Source organism: Eulemur rufifrons, chromosome 6, assembly GCF_041146395.1.
Source record: "Eulemur rufifrons isolate Redbay chromosome 6, OSU_ERuf_1, whole genome shotgun sequence".
Classification (NCBI taxonomy): domain Eukaryota; kingdom Metazoa; phylum Chordata; class Mammalia; order Primates; family Lemuridae; genus Eulemur; species Eulemur rufifrons.
The window spans coordinates 90,374,380-90,399,024 of NC_090988.1; the positions used below are offsets into that span (position 1 = coordinate 90,374,380).

Here is a 24,645-nt window from a genome sequence, read left to right on the forward strand (position 1 = left end):
TTGGAATTAACCTCTTCCTCCCTAGCACTCCGTGGTTTGGCCCTTTCTTCCATTACTTCTTGGGCACGTGGCTTACCCTCCCTGATCCTAGTTCCCTCCTCTGTGCATGGGCACAGTAGTAACATCTGCAGTCACCTTTAACTCCTGCCAGGTCATGGACCTCTGACAATGTGATGAAAGCTGCCAGAAGAGCTGATGTATACCGAGGCTCACTATGTGTCAGGCCGGGTGGTTAGGACCTCACTGACCACTGCATCTTTGTCAGCTGTCTCTCTCCACAGACACTAGTATTATCTTTATTTCACACACGAGGAGAGGGACGCCCAGAGAGGTGCAATCCCTCTCTCGAGGTCGCACAGCTCGTACTCCTAGCAGGGCCGCGTTTGCCATATGCCGCAGCTGGGGTCTAATCACTGGACTGGCTCCTATTCGGCTCTCTGCCTCCGTGGCCCGGGGACAGGGATGGGGAAAACACAACGTACAGCACGCTTCCTACAATTTCGGGGTTCAGGCATTCCCAAGCCCACCTAAGGGCCAGGTCAAGAACGCCCTCACCGGGTTGCTGTCTAGAAGCCGGCTGGGCTGTGCTCTCAGCACGGGTCTCGGTCAATATCTAGTGACTCAAGCCCGGAGCCGTGGACCTGGTCTGACGCCGGGGAGCCCGTGCTGAGGGGTGCGGGCTGGAGGCGCTAGAGCAATGGAGCCGTGTCTCGGGTCCCAAGTCCCAGGAATGTGGGAGGGCTGGGCGGAGGGGGCGGGCGAGGCAGGGGCGCTTCCTCTGCCCGCCCGAGGGGAGCCGCCAGGGCGCGCGCGGGGCCACCCCGCCCCCTCCCCACCGCCGCCGGCTCTGTGGGGGCGGGGGCTGCGGCGGAGGGCGGTGAGGGGCCGCGGAGCTCTGCAGCCGCCCGCGGGCCGGGGCGGGAGGAAGCGATGAATATTCAGAGGAGGAGGGGGAAGGGAGGGGGCTGAGCGCTCGCCGCGGCTCCCTGCAGCCCCAGCCGCATGACGCGCGGAGGAGGCAGCGGGAGCAGCCGCAGCCGCGGGAGCCGGGATCCGGACGCCGCGCGCGAGGGGTGGGCGCCGCTCGCTCCGCCCCGCGAAGCCCCTGCGCGCTCAGGGACGCGGCCCCCCCGCGGCAGCCGCGCCAGGCTCCGGCGTGTGGCTGCGGCCGCCGCCGCCGCTGCCATGTCCCCGGGGAAGCCCGGGGCGGGCGGAGCGGCGACGAGGCGGACGGGCTGGCGGAGGCGGAGGCGGAGGCGGCGGCAGGAGGAGGCGATCACGGTGCCTGGGCTCCGCCGCACGGCGGGGCCCGATCCGCGCGTTCCGGGCACGATCCAGGGCGCGCGGGGCATGAAGCCTGCGGCGCGGGAGGCGCGGCTGCCTCAGCGATCGCCGGGGCTGCGTTGGGCGCTGCCGCTGCTGCTGCTGCTGCTGTTGCGCCAGGGCCAGGTGAGCCGCCGGGTGGGCCCGGGCGGGGCGGGGGGTGGTAGGAGGGTGGGGGCGGGACAGGCATCCCCTGCACCTGCCGGGTGCATCCCGCCTGGGGGTTCGCGAGAAGGAGGCGAGGGGTCCGAATCCTCGGAGCCCTCTCCTGGAGGGGCTTACGGGGACCCCCGCCTGCCTCGCACGCCGGCCAACGAGCACCTTCCCCGGCTGCCCAGTACCAGGGAGGGCAGCGGGATCCGGGGTCCTGGGGTGCCTCTAGCCTCCCCACGGAAGCCCCTGCGCGGGCTTCAGGCCATTTCTTGGCCCTGCTCTTCCCGGAGCTGGTCACATCTGGCCGGCGCGGGCCCGGCTAGCCTGCCAGAGGCGGCCGAAGGGGGCGTGTTTGCGGAGGGCTCGGGACGCAGAGCCGAGCGGCCTGGCCAAGCCGCGGCCGACCTCCGACCCGGCCTGTAGGGGCCCGGGGCCCGGGCCGAAGGGCAGCAGCGGCGGCGGCCCGGGGGCGCCAGGACAGGGCCAGGCGCTGGGCGCGGGACCTCCGGGCCGAGGGCGCTTCTTCTGGGGAAAACTCCCAGCCTCAGGAGAAGGTGCCACTGGCAGGCGTTTCCCAAGGCAGCCGGCCCTCTTCCCGTCATCTTCCCGGAGAAGGTTTTTGCTTTCATGGGTGTTTAATTCTTGCTTTGTGGGCGCCAGCGCCCCCCACCCACCGCTGTCTTTCCTTGCTTCACTTTTCGGATAATGCTGTGCCTGGCGTTTAGGTGACCGACCTTTCACCTTCCTGGCATTTCCATGGGGATGAGGCAGAGCAGGTGGGGGGCATTCCTATTTCACAGATAGGGAACTGATGGGGAGAACTGAAAGAGAGAAGTCGCCCAGCTGAGCAAGCGGGTCCTTCCTCGCAGCCTTCTGGGAGCCTGTGAGGGTCTTGAGCCCGAAGGGGAAAGTGGCCTGGTGATGACCTGTTGTGCATTTGGCTAATGAACATCTTGCTTGTTTTATACAGACACCAGCTCTAAGGAAGTGAGTTATTGACTGGGGATGGAACCTGGTTTCAGGGGAAACTTCTCAAGCACAAATACAGGATTGTCTGAGAGCAGAACCATCACCCCGGGGCAGCAATGCAGTTCAGCAGGCAGGAGGAGAAGGAAGCTAGGCCTGGAGGCTGAGGTTACCTCAGCACACAAGGGTCACTCTGGGTGCTAACGGAACACGATGGGTGCAGTTTCCTCAGAAGGTTTTGAACAGGCTGTCCTGAGGGCAGGAAGGCAGTGTGACCTTCTGCAGAGGGTCTTGTAGGTGTTAGACTAGTCTAGCACCAAGCATCAGGGTTGGACTTGCAGTTCAGTCTCCTCCCATCCTCAGTTAACAGCATCCATAGAATGGGTGTGATACCCCTGGAATTGTTTGAGGAGCTTCCACTGGCCAATGTCTAAAAGAACTCTGTAAACATTATAAGGATTTCCAGATGGGATTATCATTAAGGTGCAGTGCCTATGGGCTGTCTTCTTCCTGTCCGTGTAAGGAAATTCATGGAGAGCAGTCTCTGAAGTTAAAAAAAAAAAAAAAAGCCTCATATTTGAAGATATTTTGTATCAAAGTTTATACTAAAAACAATACTTGAACATCATTTATTTTTAGTTTAATTTAATACATATATATTATTTATTTTTTTTTGCTTCAACCATGGTGGTTGCTAACTGTGCTTGGAGTCAGCAAAAAGTTTCTTGGGTAAATTTATTTCTTGCCCAATCCTTCCTTGTATTTCGTGATCGTATTGCCACCCTACGCTTGTCCTGTATTAGATATTTCCTTCCTCTATAGTTTGTTGTGTAAAAACTCAAGAGGACTCTCTTTTTATTTCTCATTTTTGGATACATTATAAAATTGAAAATTTAAAAGGCACTCTGAAGAAACATCTTCAAAATCCATGTTCAACCGTTCATTTTGCTATTGGATATTTCAGGGAATCAGTGTGTTTTCGAGCTGGACCAGACTTTCAAGATAGCTCAGACCCCTCAAGCCCTTAGAGGAGCATACTGAAGTCCAGAGAGAACAGTGAGGCTGAGGTCACCTGGCGAGGTAGCAGAGAAGCCAGGATTAGAACCTGGGTTGCCTACCCGTGCCTAGTATTTTCATAGGGCTACTTTTTTTTTTTTTTTGTGACATGTTTCCACTTTGATATTACTTTTAACCGCAGGCACGATGCTACATCACTGTGGAATCCCAAAACTATGGATATAAATTGAGTTTTTCAAAATCGACTCATATTTTAGATATTTCTGAAGTTTGTTTAGGAAACAAGAGTGAAGGTATCAGACTACCTCCCTAACAGCTGGTTGGTTTTGTGAGGCTTGGATTATGTGTGTGTATGTGTTTGTTTTAAACTGGAATCAACTGTAGTAGGTTAAAAACATGGACGAATCAATGGCAAAGACGCAGCTCTGTTTGGACATTAATGAGGTCGGGCGTGGGAGCTGGAAAGCTGAGATGCCGAAAGACTCTGTACTTAGTAGGCCCGGAAAAGCAATTTTTGAACCTGGCATCTCATTGCTCTTCTCCAAGACAGGAAGGACGGTCAGCGATGATTCCAACATGAGGACTTTGCTGGTTACAGTGTCTGACTCCACCCATTCTCATAGCATTCTGCACACTAGTTTTGGTTTATGTGTATGTGTTTTGGGCAATGTGACAAAGCAGATTTTCTCCCCTGCCTCCTTCTCTTGAGAAATGTAGTCCTGATGGATTCTTCAAGAAATCAGTTTGATGTGAGTTGCTTTAAAATGAGAAGTGAAAAAAGCTGATGACTGATAGCTATTTTGTTGGTCTTGTGTTTTGGATTTGCTTTTGCTTTCTTGTTTTCTGGTGAATAATAACTGTTTATTATCTATTATAGCTAATCCTTAAGCCGATTATTTACCTGCTTCATCCAGAGTACAAAATATATTTTGACTCCTCTTTAAACTACTTGTTAGATTCTCATACAAGTGACTTTAGGTATTTTTTGTTTTGCTTCAGAACAACAGAAAATCAAATGATTATGTTTTGTTTGCAGACAGTTTAAGAAAACAGAGCAAACTGGTTTATGGTTAGACTGTGACTTTGAGCTGACTTCAAGTTCAGCCCCACCATAAAGATAACCATGGAATACCCAAGCTTTCCTAAGCAGATAGAATCCTGGCTCCCGAATGAGCAATTTCGGTTAACAGAGGGGTTTTTTAGCCCCTAAAAGTAATTTTTCCTTGGGGTTGAGGCCGAGGCAGAGCTGCTGAGTGACTGTAGGCCTGGGTTTAGCCAGAGCGTCATCAGTAATTACTTCTTAGTTCATTCATTTCTTGGCCGAGGAATTATTTTGAGTGAAGGACAAGAGGCAGTTTTCTGTGTATTTCCCTTCTAACATTCTGTCGCTGATATTATAATTAGTAGGTAGTATCATGCATGGTAGGCACTGTGCTATGAGTTTTAATGTGTTATCTCATTTGACCATTTCAGAAATAATAAGAGGTGAGTGCTATTCATGTTCTCATTTTATCTGAGAGAAAAGTGAGGTTCAGAAATTGCCGAAGATTCATAACTAGTGTGTGGCAGAGCCAGGCCTGATATCTCTACGGCCCCAGGTTACTGTCCTGTGCTGTGAGAAGTCATGTGTGTTAGAGCAGGTTTTCAGTGTGCAGCTGAGAGATGAGATAGCAGGCTTTTGTGGCAAGGACAGGCTTGTATGGCCTGAACCCTGGCAGGGCAGAGAGCATTTTGGGTTCTTTGCATCTAAAACCCTGTGGGATCTGCTCCATTTGTAACACAGACAACCCAGGTACCCTCTTTTCTGCTCATGTTTCTGTGGGACCTGACTTTACAAGGCGAGGCTGCATTAGTGGAGACAAATGGGGGTCTGAAATAGGAAGACTTGGGTTTAGATCTCGTCTGTGGCACTTAGTAGCTGCATAAACTTGGGCAAGTCACTTAACCTCTGTGACTCTTCATTTCCTTATCTGGAAAATGGGGCTAATACTTCCTGCTTCACTGGGTGGTTGAGAGGATCAAATGAGATAGAAGAGGAACTGCTGTGTAAAACCTAAAGCACAGTCCCGCTGCTGGCTGTGGCTGCCGCTGTTACTGGGGAGAAGAAATGGCGCTTCGGATCATTAGTTCATATAACAAATATTTATCAAGCCTTTTGTACAGAACGGTGTGGAATAATCCTGGGGACATGCAAGGTGAACTTTGCTCAATCCCCAAACTCTTTTTTTTAAATGTTAAGAATTATTTATTTTACAAGGTCTTAGTAAAAAAGAAAAAAAAAAAAACAACATTGTAAGCTGCATATCAAGCCCATGATTTTATAAATAAATTTGTTTAAATTTAATAATAAGTTGATCTAAAGAAAAACATTGAGTAAATAATTATGTAAGTATGATGTGGTTATGGCCAAACTGTAAAGGTGATAAATTGCTTAAGTTTGGGGGACAGGCCCTGAGTGGAGGCTGTAGTGGGGAACAGGAGGCGCCTGGGGGTGAGATATAACTCAGTTCACACCAGCTAACCAGCCACAGTTGTGATAGAGGCTGTGAGTGTGGCGTCCCTGTCACCTCTTCAGAGAAAGGGCTGGCAGTGGATTTTCCAGGGAAGGAATGGTGATAAGAGGGGCAGAGGGTCCCTACGTGCAGATCCCTGGAAGCGGCAGTTATCTCAGACCAGAGAAATCCACAGTGATTTTGTCACCACCTCGCATGACTGGCTTTCCAGTGGCTTTTCTGATGACCCCTTGGAGGACGGGAGCTGTAGGAAATTTGTTATTGCTTCCTTATTAGTGATAGCTTTAGTCATCCTATTGTCTCAGAGTTTCCCTGGCGTGTAAATGCCAGCATGAGGGGTGCTGGTAGTGAACAGATGGGGGGCATTTTGAAAACCAAGTAGTATCAGCTCCCACAGAAGGGCTAATTTTAAACATGCAAATAATTTTCAGTTCCACTTTTCCTTCTTCCTGTTAGAGGGAAGCTGTGCCCTGTTGCCATTTCTGAGGCTTGGGTAGACAATGTCGTTATTATGCTACAAACTGTCTGCTTCTCCAGGGCAGGAACCCAGTGGGTGTTTTTCTGGGTGCCTGTTCCAGGACCCAGCCCAGTGTTATTTCCTGGCTCCCTGAGTATGTAATTGAGTGAATATTAAAACTTAACACCAACATGGAGTCTATAACAGTGGTTCTTAAACTTTCTGGGAGTGGTACAAGACCCTTCCAGGGCATGTAAGGGAAGAATCCTCTCTCCAGAAGGAATGCACATGTGTACAATATTGTGTTCAATCTCAGGAGTTTCATAGACTCTTATTTAAAACAGTCCATAAAGCCCAGGTTAAAAAATCTCAATCTAAAACTGAGGTTAGGAAAGTATCAGTCCTCTTCATAGATAACCATGTGGGTATCATTGGTTTCCTTCCAGGAAAAAAAAATGTTTCTATGTGATATACACAAGTATCCATATTCATCTTTTTAAGAAATTACCTGACTGGGTGTGGTGGCTCACGCCTGTAATCCTAGCACTCTGGGAGGCCGAGGCAGGAGGATGGCTTGAACTCAGGAGTTTGAGACCAGCTGGAGCAAGAGCGAGATTTGTCTCTAGTAAAAACAGGAACTAGAAAAATTAGCTGGGCATCGTAGCATGCACCTGTAGACCCAGCTACTTGGGAGGCTGAGGCAGGAGGATCCCTTGAGCCCAGGAGTTTGAGGTTGCAGTGAGCTATGATGACACCACTACACCCTACCCAGGTGACAGAGCAAGATTCCGTATCAAAAAAAAAAAAAAAAAAAATTACCTTAAAGCAGCAGTCCCCAGCCTCTTTGGCACCAGGGACTGGTTTCATGGAAGACAGTTTTTCCATGGACTGGGGAGGGGAGGGGAGATGGTTTTGGGATGATTCAAGTGCATTACATTTATTGTGCAGTCAGATCTCTCTGCTAATGATAATCTGTATTTGCAGCTGCTCCCCAGCTCCCCAGCATTAGCATCACCACCTCAGCTCCACCTCCGATCATCAGGCATTAGATTCTCATAGGGAGCATGCAACCTGGATCCCCAACATGCACGATTTACTGTAGGGTTGGCAGTGCTGCTGCTGATCTGACAGGAGGCGGAGCTCAGGCCGTGATGTGAGGGATGGGAACGGCTGCAAATACAGATGAAGCTTCACTCACTCACTGCTCATCTCCTGCTGTGTGTCCTGATTTCTAACATGCTACAGACCAGTACCAGTCTGGGCCCTGGAGACTGGGGACTACAGCCTTAAAGGGAATGTTACATATACATTGTTCACTACTTAGCCTTTTAATTTGCTCAGTTATTTTAGAGATTATCTCCTGTCTGTATCTATAGTTCTAACTCATTCTTAGAAATGACTGGTTAGTGTTCTGATGTGTGGATTTACCATGATTTATTTGACCATTCCTCTATCAATGGCCAGTTTACTTGTTTCAGTACACCCCCTCCCACGTCACAAATCACACTTCCCAGAATTCCACTGGTGCATATTTCTTGTAACCTTCACAAATATATCCATAGGGTCAATTTCTAGTTTTAGGATTGCTGATTTAGAAGGTATATATGCATTTAAAAGTTTGATAGCTGTTGTTAAATTGTCCTGTAGAAACGTTGCCCCAGTTCATAGCTGCACCCATAGGTTTGGAGAATGTATTTTTCTTCATATACTTACCTGAATTGAGGATTGTTAACTTTTTAAATGTATGCTAGTCTGAGAAGTAACAAATTGTACCTTGTTACTTTATTCATATCTTTTCATTTTGAGTTGAGTATTTTTTCCCTAAGTTTTGGGCCATTTGCATTTCTTTCTTCCTTTTTTTTTGGTTAACTCCCTGTTCATTTAAAAGAAACAACATAGTCTCTTTGTTATTGATTTGTACATGCTTTTTGGAAATTAAGGGAATTAGTCCTTTGACTCTCATTTGTGTTGCAAATACATTTTTTCCCAACTATTTTAGCTGCAGCCCTTGTTCCTTAGGAACTCAGAGATACATAAGCCCTTTGGGTAGTGAAGAGAGCATAGAATTTGGAATCAGACTGCTTGATTAGAGTCCTGGCTCCACCACCTCACTAGCTGTGTGATCTAGGGCAGGTATCTTGACCTTTCTAATCCTTGGTTTTCATATTCCTCAAATACTAACAGTAGTACCTCTCACACAGAATAGCTGGATAAATTAAGTTTGTGGTCACATTATACTAAAGTTCCTTGTAAATGGATATGGAAATGTAAGAGCAGCATTTTATGAAATACCAAGATATCCCATTTACTCAGGAGTTAGTCTGAAGTTAGGGCAAAAGGTCATAATTATGACTTGAATTGTCAAAATTATGCTATACAATCTCTTAAATTGGGTTTAAGAGATTAAATCCACAGCGGATTATGTGTATTCTGTATATATACACAAACACACACACACATGAATGTATTAAAATGTATAATGCAGAGCATTAAAGACTTCTCTGATAGCACAATTTAAATATTCTCATTTGACAAGTGTGCATAATTGAATTAATATAGATTAAGTGACCATGGGATGTGACTGAAGAGTGGCCAGTGTGGTCCTACCCCAAAGGAGCAAGGGGCTATTGACCATATCCCTTAAAAACAAACAATGTTCTTTTTGTATTGGCTTGAGCGCTTCTCTTTCTTTATCTTATGACCTGGCCAGCTCTGGTTGTGGCTGCCTCCTGTCTCTGGGTACATTTTCTGTAGGGTCAAGAAGAGTTATTTTAAGCCACCAGTGGGAAGTTTACAGACATAATCCTTGGCTGTAATTGCCGGAGATGGGAGGCTGAGAGTCTGTGCTGACTTGCCACCTGTTTCCAAGGCAGCAAGGTGATCTTGCATTTCCTGCTGCTGGCTGAGAGGCCAGTGCATTTTCATTTCATTGTGTCATGGGTGAGTCTTTCTGCCTCACTGAGAGCCGACTGTGCTGGTTGGCTCTCAAGAACTGGTCCTGTTCTTGAGGCTGGAAAGTGGGGACCTACTTGCAGGGAGATTGTTCTGAGTTTGGAGGGAGATTTCTGCCCAACGCTTAGAGCAGGGGCTTTGGAGTCAGACCGACGGAACTTCTCCATGTCCTAGCTTTGTGACGTTGGGCCAACTCATTACTGCTTGGAGCCTCGTTTGTCCTCATGTGTAAAATGGGGACAAGAAGAATACCTGCTTGACAGGATTGTTGTGGAGTAGTAAATAGATCTGCATGACAAGTGCTTAGCATGAAATAACTCCTAAACAGATATTGGCTGCTGTTTTATTATCTTATTTTGCTGAGACACTGGCATAATTTACTATTTAAAAAAATTAAAAATTTTATCCTTAAAATGTAGTTTACAAGGCTCATTAACATACATCAGCTCATTCAATCTTCACGGCATCCCTGTGAGTTTATCATTGTTATTTCCATTTAAAGTGTGGTTCAGAGTGGCTATAATTGACTTGTCTAATTCAGATGTCATCTGTTTTTTGCGCAATAATGTATATTTGTAGTGTAGCCCACTTTTAAGAATTACTCAGATTTATATAATAGCTTACAAGAGGCAAATCAGTTGAGTTCTCTAGTTTGGTTCATATATAATTATTAGGTTGAATCATATAAAATTACTATTTTTGGTCCTTTGAATATCAGCAATTGTATATGGTTCCAACCCAATATGTTCCAGAAAATGTACTTCTAAAGTGAAGTTCAGAAAATCAAATTGTAGACTTACATGCTGTAAGGCAGTATATTTGAAACCATGGGTCAATAAAATCAATTTAGTGAGTTATGACCAGCATTTAAAAAATGATAGAATAGAAATTATCAGAGTTTACTGGTAAGTATTATGTCATGAAATTCATTTCAGTTATATATTAATATATGCGTGTGTGTGCGTTATGTGAATGTGTGTGTGTACTAAATTGCATATAAAATGAATTTCTTATCATGGGTCCAGTTGTTGCCAAAACCGCTGGAAGTTACTGTTTTAGGGGATGGAATGGTAGAAGGTGCTCGATGGGGGATAGAGGTGGATTCTGTTTCCAGAGACAGTAAAAAACCAGTATAAAGTCCCCAATTATGCATCGTCAGTGCCTCCACGTGTAGCTGGAAACCATCATGCAGCAGCTGGTGCAGGAAGGACCAGATGCTGGAGAGCCACTTTAGGAAGGGAGTGGGTCGACTAAAAGCTGAGGAAGCCTGTCTTTAAGTAGCTGCTGCCCTGCCTGAAACTTCAGGGGGACCACCCAGTAGAACATGCTATGGGTCGGAGCTCTGTGCTCTTTTGGTAAATGTGTTAGAGAGCGAGCACTACTGCATGTGTACTTTTAGTGGGAACTTACGACCACTGCGGGGAGCTGAGGTCGCCTCCCTTCTGGTGAGTAGTGGATATCTCAGCTCTGCCCTGCCTGACCTCCAGGCTGTGCTGCCCTAGGTCACCTTCAGGGGTGATTTGCATGGGACTGAGTGAACTGGCTGGGAGCTGTTAGCCCAGTTGGTGGGAGGATGCTGATCCCTAGGTTGATCTGATTGCTGTATGAATCATTTCAGTTTTTTTAATATAAAAAATTAAAAATACAAATAAATAAGAGAGCAAAATTACCTGTAATCTCCACCCCCCCCAAGTTAACTCTGAGTACCATTTTGATGGGTGATCTTTGTCTTTTTTAATGCATGTTCTATCCATTTTTACTAAAATAGGATAACCTCCTACACGGGCTTTGTAACTTAACATTCTTTTCCCAATTGCGGTAGATGTCTCCCTAGGGGTACCCCAGGAAACCACAATATAAACATGAGGCTTCTTCCTGAAGGTCACCGTTACTCAGTGGAAAGTATTTTGAAATGTTTTTTGAAAACAAACAAACATGGACATATTATAGACTAGATACCAAATCTGGATTAGGATTTTTTTCAACAACTGCAGGAGACAGCAAAGAAATTTCTACCCCACAGACCTTTGAGGGTGTGAGTTCACTCTCCGCTGCTATTCTCCGGGGCAGTTGGGGGCAGTTTGTGAAGTGTTGGCAATGTGCCGCAAACATTTTCCCCTGTCAGTTTATAGTCTTCTCTGGTATAACTTTTAGCTGTTGCTTCCCATTCCATTATGTAGAGGTACTTTAATTTAACTAATCAGTCCTGTAATTAGTCTCCTTGTTTGTTTCCAAATTTTTTTTGCCGTGAGGAGCATTGTTCACTTGACTTTGTGATTAGATCTCTGAATACATATCTGATGATTGTCTTAAGATAAGTTGAATAATAAAAATAACAATAGCAGCTACCATAGGTTGACTATCTATTATGAACTGTTGTCAGCACTTTGTACACATTAAATTGTTTAACTGTGACATAGGTGCAGCGAAGGAGACTGAGGCTCAGACCCTCCGCCAGCTAGTTGCGGCCTTCCTCTGGGGCCCGAGGGGGAGCTGGACAGGAGAGTCTGCATGGGCCGGGGCATGTCTGAGTCTTCTAGAAGGACAGCTGGACTTGAGGGCTGTTCTCACAGCTGGGAGGGCCGCCTTCCAGTGGGGGTGGGTGACTTGTTGACACTCGCTGCTCAGAGCCATGATGTGGCAGGAGTGAAGTGATTCCCAAAGCCCTAGAAGACAAGAGCGTCCTTGCCCTGGAGTTTATTTAGATCCTGGAGCTGTAAGGTGGTGAAGCCATCTGACCCTTTGGGGCTTGGCCCCGATCAAACAAATGACATAGATGGCATGCTGTTGGGGTGTTGGCCTTCCTGTTGTGAATGAATTTGGATTTCATAGAGTTTGAAATCAGGCACGGATAACATGACTTCAGGATATCCGGTAAGAAGAGGAGCATGGGAAAGATCACGGGCTTTGGTGTCAGCAGAAGCGTGGATCCAAATCCATGCTCTTCCCCTATAGCTGTGCGACCCTGTATCTGCCCAGGGACTAAGCCTCTCAGAACCTGGAAAATGGGTAATAACAGCCAGGGCATGGCGTTATCAGAGTTAAATGAGGGAGGGTGTATAAGACACTCAATCCAGATTGTGGTTCTGTTCCCAGCACACCCCTCTTTGTTAACACCTCCTGACTTTAGGGTGCAGGGTGACGCAGAGGGCTGGTTAGGATTGCCATGGGCCCTAGGTGTGGGGAGACATGTTCTGAAGGTGTTCAAACAACTTCTGCCAGCCTCGATGCCAGGGACTATTGTCTTCTAGAGTGGTTGCCGAATTCTACTGTGTGAAGAGAAACTGTTGCGGATGGGGTATGGGAGCTCTTATTTAAGGTGATGTGTTGGGGGGTAAGACTCAGACCTCCAGCCTCCATCTGACCACAGAGTTGGTCACCAGCCTCTTGATTTCTTTTGGAAGATGCACATGGAAGGCTTAGCCTTTGCTTGTCCCTGGAATCTGGCATTTCGGCTTCGCACCTAATTGTGTGGTCGGGTGAGTGAGGACAACTACTTTTTCCCTAGACCAGAGTTTCTCAACCTCAGACTATTGACATTTTTGGCTGGATAATTTGTTGTTGTGGGAGGCTGCCTATGCACTGTAGGATGTCTAGCAGCTTCCCTGGCCTCTGCTCACTAGATACCAGTAGCATCCCTTTCCCCAGGGACCAAAACTATCTCCAGATATTGCCAAATGTCCCTGACGGGAAAACTACCCTGGTTGAGAACCTGTGCTTTAGATATTTCCTGTTTCGAAGTACTGGTGCAGATGGCCTATGTCCCGACAGTCTTACCAGGTGGGACTGGCTGTCCTTCCATTCCCATGCCATCAACCTCATGGTGGAAATTGACTTCCTCCCAGTGAGACAGTAGGTCTAAACTAACCAGAGCATTGACGCATGTCACACGTATCCAGGTTGCTAGGTCTCTCTCAAAAGGGATCCACATTTGACTCCTTGCTCATTCAGTCAGTACTGTTTTGGGATACTGTGGGAAAGTAAGCACAGGACTGGGAGTCTTTTGGCAAGTTTGTGTTCTCAGCCTCAGCTTCCTCCTCCATGAAATGGGAGTAACTGATATTTTTCCCACCCTGCCTGGGGCGGGAAAGGAAGCCCGTGCTAATGTGATTGATGCTTGCGGTGCTAAGCCCCGCTGCAGGGATGTGAAGTTGAAGGAGAGGCTCCCCATTTATTGGGAGCTGGGAGGCCACATGTGCCAAGTTCCACACAAGAGATACGCCCGGTCAGAGGGAGATCCCATTACAAAGAGATTCACTGCCAAGTTCTCTCTCCCACCAGCTCCCTGGAGTAATTTTCAGCTTTTAGTGTTCAAAGGCCTCAGGGCATAAAACTAGAGAGAATGCCTTTGAGCCAGTGACAGTGAGAATGGCAGGAAAGAGGCAGGAGGAGAAACCCTCCTGAAGGGTGATGCCGGCGGTGGGCCATCGAGGCAGGGTTGGCTTTCTGAAAACTCAGTGTTCTGACTGTATATCAGGAATGCATTACTTCATGAAGCCAACAAAGAGCTCCCAGCTCAGTGTTGGACAGACCTGGACAGGGCATACTGTTGTCTAGGGGCTTTCTTTTTTTTTTTTTTAACCCAAGTTCCAACAGATTTTCCTGAGATGTTCACTGGACTGTCATATACTGTGTGCTGGGCTATCATTTCATCCTTATAGTCATCACGTCCATTTTGGAGATGAGGCACATAGAGGTGACGGGACTTGCCCAGAGCCAGGTGTGTGCCTGTCCTGTAATCTCTCACTTCTGCTTAATGATCAACAGCAATTCGGTAGCTTTTAAAGCCTGAATTCTCTGGTGTGCCAAATGGGCATAATAAATACCTCAGAGGATTGTGTTCAAGATTCTAAGAGAAAATGTATGTGAGGCCCCTGGCATGGTGCCTGGCATCCAGAGAGTGCTCCCCACGTGCCAGCTGCTGTCATTGTTATTGTTTCAACTACCAGCGATGACAGAGGGCACCTGCTTTGATGAGCTTTTCCAGGAATACAGACTGGTTTACCCTGATCATACAGCCTGTCTCAGGCCCTTCTCTGTAAATAAATGTTGGAGGTGTAGCTACTGGGGAAGTATGGGGGAGGTGTTACCTGGAGAGGACAAAGAGCCTGCGGTTCAGGAAATAAAGCAAAACCCGCCCTCAGGGATGGAACGTGTGATCTCGTGGTCTGACCAGCCTCAAACCAGCTGAGCTCATTGCCATGCAACTTGGTAGTTAATGATTACTAGTAAAAAGATAACAAGGATCTCCCCCTCAAAGAATGTCAGAGTTGGAAAAGACCTTAGGGACATTAGGCTAAGCAAGACAGATGGGTTCCAGTTTGTGTCCATCTTCAAAGGATTGATGGTGGCTGCTTGGGCCCTGCACAGAAGGGATTCTCAGGCCACTTGGCTTGTCCTGGCTCAGCAGGAGACTGTGCTGGGATCAATTAGTGATGTCTGCCGTGGCCACAGGAAAGGCAAGGAGGGGCACACATGCTATTTATTTGCTGTCTTTGGTTACAGCTGAGGACAATGAGGCCTAAGACTTGCCCACTGGAGGGTCACCTAGCAAGTCATCAAACCACAAAAATCTCTTTTGGAAGGGATCTCTTAAGAATGTCCGATTCTCGAGTTTCACGTTTGAGAAAGTGGTTTTTGCTTGACTGCCTTAAGTGAGGAGGAGCTCACCATCTCCAGAGGCAGCATGTTCTGTCTGTGGGCCACTCTCCGGGTTAGTACCTACGCTGTTGAGGTAAAGGGCCTTGGAAGCCCCTTTAGGTAGGCTCTTCTCAATTGTGGCGGCACCTGGGGAGCTTTTGGAACATACCAATTGGAGGCCCCCACCCCAGAGCAGCAGAATCTGGATGTCTGGGTGGGTGGGCACATACCATCCTGGTAGTGGTGTTTTCTTTTCCAAGCTCCTCATGTGATGCTAATATGTACTCAGGGTTGAGCACTTTTTTTGGAAACAGGGGCCCAGAAAGGGAGCATGATTGTCCAGGCTTATGTAGGGTTAGTGGCACAAGCAGAAGGAAAACTAGGGGGAAAAAAAACCCCAACCTTTTTCAAGTGCCAACCATATGCTGGGCTCCTTCACTTTGCCAAGATGGTTCTTATCCCACAAATTGAGTCATGTCGTGCCGCTGCTTCAGACCCCATGTAACTTCATGTTGCTCTTAGTATAAACCCAAACAGTGGCCTGCCAGACCCTGAGCCTCTGATCTGGATGACCAGACCCCTCCCTCCCCTCTGACCTTGACACTTGAACCTACTCCGCCTCCCTCCCTCAGGGCCTGTTGCTGTCCTCCTGGCTCCCTCATTTAACTCAGGCCCCTCTATCCCATTATCCTGCATCACCTACTCCTTTCTGTCTGTCTCTCTCCCTGCTAGGATATGAGCTTCAGAAGGATAGGGACCCTGTATGTCTATGTCTGGTTTCCTCATGCCTACAACAGAGCCTGCCTCAAAAAGGTGTTTGTTGAGTGACGAATTGAAAGACCCACCTGACACGGGGCTGGTATTATTCCCAACTTACAATAGACTGGACTGCTGTCCAGTCCCATTTCACTTCCAGTCATCTCATAATATTCTTACCTTTTGCAGTGATAGCCCTAAATTGTGTACGTGTGTGTGTGTTTGTGGAGGGATCTTAATAATCCTTGAGGGTGGATATTAGCTTGTTCTGGTAGAAAGAGCACAGATTTTGGAGTCCCTTTTTGGATTTGAATCCCAGCACTGCCTCTTGCTAGCTGTGTGATCTTGGGAAAGTTTACTTCTTCTCGTCTGCAAAATGAAATCACAGAACTAATTGCATTGAATCCTTTCTATGTGCCAGGCAGTGTACCAAATGCTTTCTGTGTATTGACTGAGTAAATCCTGATGACAATTGAATGATATAGGTCTCTTCTTGCCTTCATTTTATAGCAGAGGAAAATGAGATAAAGAGAAGCTAGGCAGCCAGCCTGAGGTCACACAGCTCATCAGTTGAGGAGCCAGGCTCGAGCCTAGGCTGCTTGGTTCTAGCGTCAGAGTGTTAGGAATTTATGAACTCATGCTCAAATCCTCCGGAACAGGTAGTGGTGCAGAGACACTCGGTGAATGTTAGTTGCCCCTCCCCCTTGGACATTTACTCTCAAGTGACATTTAAGTTTTCCTACTGTTTTGTTGTCAAGTTGGTGACAAAAGTGCTAATTTCCTATCTGTTGGAGGTGCTCACTTCCAAACACGGCTTCTGTTGATAAGACCTCAGAGAGTGCAACTCTCAGGCTGAGAAGTGTGCACAGTGTTTTGGGCCTTGGCACTCAGGGAGGGTGGACAGATGAGTGCAATTTCCCATTGAAATTTTTTTCTGCCTCAAATATTTATTGGGTGCCAGGCATTGTGACAATGATCAATAAAAAAAAATTAAAACAATAATTTGCTCTTCTATCACCCCCACTCGTCAATCCTTTCTTTTTCCGTAACTGGTTACCTGGGTGCTTTTCTTGGTTGTGATTACTTTCATTGGAGATGTGGATTTGTGACTGTGGTGGGCCTGAGGTGGGTGTCACCGTGCTGGGGCAAGTTTTCTGGGCAGCTTTGCTCTGTTTTGATGAACGGAAGAAGGAGCAGCCAGAGCTGCGTTTCCAGTGGCTGCTTCAGTTAGGGACAGGCAGGCCCCAGCGCTTATGTGACACCGGGCAGCTTCCAAAGGAGTTTGATCATTTTAAAAAAAATTTATTTTTTTCCTAATTATGTAAGAGTGATATAACAACATTAAAAGAAATTTAGAAACTAGAGAAAGGAAAAAAAAAAAAAGCCATTTATTCCCCTCATCACAGAGCTATTATAATTTTAAAGTAGTTATAGCTACGATTTATTCCAGGTGGCTTCTTATTTGAAATAATGGTAAGCACAGAGCAGGGCCAGTTTCAGATCCTTTAATGCCAAAAGGCTAAATGAAGAGAACGTTTTTTCCAGTGGCGATACATGGATAATATAAGCCGTCATTTTTAATAGCTGCAGAATACCGCATGGAGTGGATATACTGTCATTCACTTAACCTTTTTCCTATTTAGAGATTTAACAGCAGCCAAGTTTTCACCATTATAAGTAGCGCAGGGATGAATGTCTTCACGAATGAATACAGCATTTTCTGTGAAGCAGAATGATTTCTTCAGGATTAATTTCCAGGCATCTTTCTGATATTTGGCACCACTTGCCAAATGACTTTCCAAAAGAGATGCGTTGTTTACATTGCCCTTGAACGTATGAGATTGCCTGTTTCATTACTCCCACCCCGGCACTGGGTTTTGTCATTTTTTTAAAAAAAAGCTTTTAAATTTAATATTTGCTTTTTGGAGACGTGCCAACTGGGCTGTGTGGTGGCTGTCTCACACCACTTTTTGACTGTGTGTGACTCACATAGAGCCTGTTTTGTGTGATCTTTTTGACAAAATTAATTAAATTTTTTCTAATGCTCAGGAAAAATGTCAAGTTACTGTCTATGTTTTGTACTGTAATCTGTACTTGTCTAGTGGTACCTAGAAAAAGTCTTACTGTAGCCAGAAACCAGCTGAGCCTAGTTGTATGTTACCTGACTGCAGAGATTATCAGGTACTTTTAGAGCTGATTTTAGGGATGCCTGTTCTCCAATATCTAGCTGTAATCCCAAATGATGTGATCGTTGGATGGACACTTGCAGAATGAAATTTGATGGAGCACCTACTAGCTGTCTAGACCTGTCCTGTCCTGCTTACGTCTCAGAAGAGGCAGCCTATGCTAGCACCGTGGGAAGAGAATGTTGAGTCCAAATCCCAGCTTTGCCCCGTTCATCGTGACCTTGATCAAGTTCCTCCCCCGCTTCCTCCCTACCCCTCCTCTACCACCCACTTTAGTTTCCCCACTTGTAAATCAGGTTGACAGTGGGCCTATGTCAGGATTAAGGACATCATGTGATTAAGGATTTTGCTCACAGGAAGTCATGGTGGTTGTTAGTATTGGCCTGAGGCGGGGACAGGAGAGGTGGAAAATAGGCTGGTCCAAGTCTCTTTCCTTTAGGAGGCTCCAGCTTTGTTGGAGAGATAGATGGGTAGGCCGCAGACAGTTTCTTTCTTTCTTGCTTGGTTTCTTTTCTTTCTTTCATTTTTGATACAGAGCCTCACTCTATATTGCCCAGGATAGAGTGCAATGGCATCATCACAGCTCACTGTAGCCTCAAATTCCTGGGCTCAAGCAATCCTCCTGCCTCAGCTTCAGCCTCCTGCGTAGCTGGGACTGTAGGTGTGTGCCACCACGCCTGGCTAATTTGTGTGTTTTTTGTAGAGTCAGGGTCTTGCTAAGTCATCCAGGCTGGTCTCGAACTCCTGTCCTCAAGCAATATTCTCCCGCCTCAGCCTCTCAAAGTGCTGGGATCCACTGCACCTGGCAAATTCACTCTTTTAAAAGTGTGCAATTCAGTTGTTTTTAGTATATTCAGAGTTGTGCACCCAACACCACCAGCTAGTTCCCAGTATTTTCTTTACCCACAAAAGAAACTCTATGCCCATTAGTAGTTGCTCCTGATTTCCCCCTACCCCCCAGCAACCACTAATTTGCTTTTTGTTTCTATGAATTTGCTTATTCTGTGTATTTCATGTAAGTGGAATCATATAGTATGTGTCCTTTGATTCTGGCTTATTTTACCTAGCATAATGTTTGCATGATCCGTCCGCATTGCAGCATGTATCAGTGCTTTGTGCCTTTTTATGGCCAAATGATGCTCCATCATAGGGATATACCATGTTTTATTTTTTCTTTCATGAGTTGATGGACATTTTGGGTTATTTCTACTTTTTGACTGCTATGAACATTTGTGTACTGGTTTTTATCTGGACATGTGTTTTCAACATGGGAAGATTTTGAACTGGGGAGCAGCGTTTGGAACCTTTGGCAGGGTGGGCTGTGAGGAGCCTGTGTGTGGGCCTGCCTGTACCAGGTCAGGGCAAGTTTTTATTTTTTTTATTTTTTTTTGAGATGGAGTCTTGCTCTGTCACCTGGGCTAGAGTGCCGTGGCGTCGGCCTAGTTCACAGTAACCTCAAAGTCTTGGGCTCAAGCCATTCTCCTGCCTCAGCCTCCCGAGTAGGTGGGATTATAGGCAAATGCCACGAAGCCCGGTTAATTTTTTCTACTTTTAACAGAGACGGGGTCTCGCTCTTGCCCAGGCTGGTTTGGAACTCCTGATCTCAAGCGATCCTCCCGCCAAGTGCTAGGAGTACAGGCGTGAGCCACCGCACCGGGCCCCAGGGCAAGTTTTAAGTGACCCTCTGAGGCAAGGTCTGTTATCATCTCCTTTTTACAGATGAGGGATCAGGCTTAGTAAGAAAGCTGCACCGCTAGAAAGTGGCAGATCCCAGCTCTGTCCGGCCCTTAGCTGGCCTGCAGGCCCCTTTCCCCCAGTCGACCAGGTGACTGTGGTGGCCTTGCTGGGCGTGGCCCAGAGGCTGAGCGGTGCTGGAGAGAGGCAGCACGAGGGACAGGCGGGTGTGTGCGTGTTCCAGTGTGAGCGGCTGTGGCGTGAGGGGAGATGTTTCAGAGGCAGCACCATCAGGACCTGCTGTGAAGATGTGACTGGAGGAAGAACACTGACTTGAAGTTTGGAGAGTGGGTTGGATGCTTGGTGTGACCTTTGTGACCTTGGGCTGATCTCATCTCCCTTGAGTACCGCCTTCCTCATCTGGAACCTGGGCCTCTTCTCCTGGTCGCATGCCTCCCTCAAGGCTGTTGGGAAGTGGGGGAGAGAGAGAAAGAGAGAGAAAAAAGGAAAGAGGTCTGGGGGAGAGGGAGGGATGGGGGAAGGAGAGGACGGGTGGGGATGGGGGGGCAGAACCTACTAGAACCTGCAGAGCCAATGATCTGGGAACAGGGAGGGACATGCAGCAGGTGTGGGTAGGTGTGGGAGGAGGTAGTCTGCTGGTCTGGGAGGACATCCCTGCCCATTTAGGGGAGTTCTGAACGCTACAGAACTCCTACCCAGAGGCTGATGAGCTATGGATTTTCCCAAATATGTACTTGAATTTGAGTCGTTGTTACTGGGAAGAGTCTGACGTCGACCCACGAAGCATCGGCAGCCCTCCGCCATTCCCCCCGACCCCTTCCTCATTCCTGCTGGGCATGACCTTAAAACTAATGAGGCTTTCCTGGGTCCGGGAGGTCACCCAGTGGCCTCGCCTATCTGGGCCTATCTCTGCTCAAGTGGCAAGGCTGACTGTCCTCTTTATCATTGACATGCAGCTTGCCTGGGTTTTGTAAAAAGCTTGTCATTGCCAGTTAGAAAATAAAGACAGAACCCTCCCCTTTGGAGTTGGTGTCGTGATGACTTGCTCTCATTCTGACTCCATGGTTTTGCTGGGTTGTTATGAATCAGTTACTTAATTTTTTTTTTTTTTTTAAGCATGACAAACACATTTGTCTTAATTTGAGAAACTCGGCTTATGTGATGCAAGTTAGGTGATTTCTTTAAATACCAAGAATTCTGCCCCTACCCCTGAATCAGAGAACTATCCAATATGTTCCCCTTTATTCTGACCAGCGACCGCATGAGGGGACGTAGGTGTGAGGGCCCTTCCTTCTGTGTGTTCCTTCTGTCTTCCCGTCAGGCAGCAGCTCTTTGGTTGGGAGCTGTACTTAGAGTTTGCATCATGACGTACAGTCACTGTCATTTATAAAACTGATCAGGCCCAAGGGCCTCATTCAGAGCAGGACGGGAACTTGAAGGTTGTCTGATCCAAACAGTTAGAGATGTTGAAACCAAGGCCCAGAGAGGGGAAGTGACTTACCCAAGACCACACAGCTAGTCTCAGTGTGAGCCTGCGTGAGCCCAGCTTCCTGGCTCCAGCCCCTGTTCTTTCTGTCTTGTCCTTTCAGACACTGAAGTTCCATGGTGCACACACAGGACATTCAGGAACCCGTCTTTGGTCTGTTTCTAATTGCTGAATTGCGTTTCTGGGGTTGAGTTCTGACTTGTGCCAGGCGATCTGCTGTGAGTGGGGTGGGGTGGGGTGGGATCCATTCCTTTTGGGGATGAGTTGAAGGAGTCTGCCGGATTCTGGAATCTCTGTTGTTTTTGGCCATTTGAGGGGAGGCTGAGCTTGCCTGCACCCTGGAGGTGTTGGCTGCCAGCACCTTCCACCCGCATTTATTGCATTTGCATCCAACAGAAAAATCTACCCAGTAACTAAATGAAGATATTGTCAGCAAAACTGGTAGGTGGGTTGGGGAAGAAAAATAGTTTCTTCTATAATAAAACTTGCTGATACAATGTTGAAAGTCATTGTTGAAAGTCATTGTCTTACTCATCCATGTCTGAGATAAGTCTCACAATTGGTGGTATCAGGGGTACAGGGTTTCCCCCTGTGAGGACACAGTGGCATGAACTGTGTGTGGGCTGGTCTGTTAAAAGAAAAACAAGAAGCCATGTGTTGGAAATAACCCAAATGTTAAGCAATAGGGATTGCTGAAATCGGGGACTACTACACAGCCATTACAAATGCTTTGAAAGAATGTTTAACGGTATGGGAAGCTGTTTATAATATAACAAATTTAAAGATCTGGGCTACAAAATAAAGTATAAATCTAATTTGGTGAAACAATCAAGCAGACCTCAAACTTGAGAACTTGTGCGGATATGTGGGTGCACTATAATGTGTTACCTATCAGCAAGTTAGGCAGACCTGGGCCAAGTCTGGGCTTTGCCACATAGTTGCCATGTCCCTTGGGCAAGTCACTAGACCTTTCCAAGCTTAGGCTTCTCATCTGTTAAATGGGAATGGTACTTTATCTCTTTGGGTTGTTGTGGGAATTAAATGAGATGTGTGGGCTTTCAGACAAAGGGCTTTTGTGCACTGTGGCTCTGATCAGACCAGACCAAGTTATCTCATCTACTGCTCTGAGCCTATCAAGGCTGCCCATGCCTTCTAGATACGGTTAAGTTCTTTGGGTTGGCATGCAGGGCAGCGTTTCTGGCCATACACACTCTGGGGGCTTCCCACTCCAAATTTCTTGCAGTTCCTCCAGTGTGCCACACTCTTTCTTGTCACCAGGCCCTTGCACGTGCTGGAGTAACTCTTGTTTCTCTGTTTCCCTAAATAGACCAGGTTCCCCAAGGGCACCACGTCGCAGGGCCTGGCAAGCCAGTAGGTGCTCAGTGTTTGTCGAATGAATTGAAGAGGTGGGACTTGAGTTGGGCCTTTACGGAAAGAGTGGGGTTTGGTGAGCAGGGTGGGAGCATCATTCGAGGAGGTGGGCTGCGGTGGTCACTGCTGCCTTTTCCGGGACCAGGCCTGCTGGGCAGAGATCGACTTTGGTGCGTTTGTCTAAGGCTTCATTGTCACCTGGGAATCAACACACGTTGTAAGACATTTAATCTATAAGGCTTGATCAGTTTTGCTACCTTTTTTTAGCTTGGGCTGTGTGTGCCTGTTTATAAGAGAGATCTACCTGGACTACCTAAGCCTGTGCAGTAAACACGTATGTGCGTAAGGCCACCTGTGTTGTGCTGATGGTAAGATGACAGCTGGACTTGGAGGCAGAGGTGGGCTGGCTTGTTCCTGGCCTACCCTTTCCACGTGGGTGCTCTGGCGTGGAGTGACTGTAGGAAGTAAAGAAATGCCTGTTGGGGGCCCAGAGTGTTCTGAGTGTTTTTATGTGCATTATTCTCAGCAGGCGTACAGCTCAAAATGTGACTGAGGAGCCTCTTGTGTGTGGTTGGTGTCAATGACGCAGTGGAGAGTTGTTGGGGGGCTGAGAGACCAGGCCCTGTTTGCAGGAGAGTGCCGCTTCCCCTGCCCTTCTTAAATGAACACACATAACGCCAAGTGTCAGGCACTGTTCTTTTTTTTTTAATTGTACTAAAATATACATAACGTAAAATTTATCATTTTTAAGTGTAAAATTCAGTGGCATTAAGTACATTTATGGTGTCGTGCAGCCACCCATCGCCACGGTCCACTCTGGCCACTGATTTTTGTGCTTTACAAATAGGAACTCATTCAGCCCTCACTGCAGCCCGATGAGGAATCTGCATTCTGTGTCTCCGTTTGTGAGTTGGGGAATCCGAGGTGCAGAGGGGTTCGTAGCTTGCCCAGAGGCCATGCAGTCAGTGCTGCAGCCGAGATTCTAACCTAGGGAGCCCAGTGCCGTCAGTTTATTTTTTCCCCCCCAGAAAAGCTGGAAATACAATGTTTTTAATTGTTAGATCTCTTGCTTTTTAATAATACTGATTCAAATGAACCAAACGAAACACCGTTCATGAAACAAAACACTGTTGGTGCCAGGTGACACCCGTCTCCACTGTGGCCCTGGCAGCCCCCTCACCTGTCGTGACCTGGTGGAGCCCTGACGCCCACCTTGCCTGTCTCCAGGGCACTTGAATCCTCACAGGAGCCCTCTGAGGTCGGGGGATCTTTTCCCTCCTTGTGCAGCTCAGGTCGTTGAGGCACAGAGAGGTGAAATACCTCGTCTGAGGTCACACAGCGGAGGGGGGCAGTTGGGCTCCAGAGTGGGCTCTGTCCCTTGGTGTGCGCCCGGCTCCGTGGGGGGTTACCAGGGAAGGGGAAGGGACGGACATCTGATCAGCCCTGACTGGTGGCACACATCGTGCTAGGCACAGTTCTCTCACTTTAGTTCCCGAGGCCGTGGGGGCGTTTCTTATTCCACAGGTGTGGAAACTGAGACTCAGGGGTGACTTGCCAGGCTCACATGGGGAGGGAGGAGCAAAGTCAGGATTTGAACTTGAGTCTGAGAGACCGCCAAGCCCGTGATAGTCTTTCCTCCACGTAGGAAGGCAGTAATTTCAGTTTTAAAAAATATCTCCTTAAGGAAAGAGCACTGAAAAGTGCAGTAAGGAAAGTGTAGGTCTGTCACTGTGTTGATGTGACAGAGCACTGTGGTTTCCATGGGTGTGTATTTCCCAGCTGGGTGGCGGGGGGGGGGGGGGGGGGGGGGGGGGGAGGGCGCCGCCGTCCCACAGCTCACACCTGGGGCAGTGTGTGGGTGTTCCTGGGGTGAGTGCAGTGCTAGCGGTTGCCCCGGTTTTCCTTTCGTTTCTTTTTTGTGAATGCTTTGCTACTAGTAGCCTTGCAGATCAGCTTGTTTTGACCAACACCCCTTCTGTGAGTGGTGCTAATTGAATTGAGCCACAGCCCCAAGGTCATGTTTTCAAGGTTGGCATCTTGGAGGCTTTGTCAGAAGGTCTCGCACTGTATTCTAGCCAACCCAAATGCGGACCGCCACGCCTGCTCATTCAGCAGGATTCCCTGAGCGCC

General features: G+C 47.6%; 1 protein-coding gene across 1 annotated transcript in view; it reads left to right on the forward strand.

Annotated features, from left to right (window-relative positions):
• The first annotated feature begins 1,002 nt into the window (after positions 1 to 1,002).
• Positions 1,003 to 24,645, forward strand: part of PTPRJ (protein tyrosine phosphatase receptor type J) — a 147,065-nt gene continuing 123,422 nt past the window's right edge. The window contains exon 1 of the mRNA XM_069470569.1: positions 1,003 to 1,449. Within this exon, the coding sequence (XP_069326670.1) occupies positions 1,003 to 1,449 (447 nt within the window). The remainder of the gene's footprint in view (positions 1,450 to 24,645) is intronic.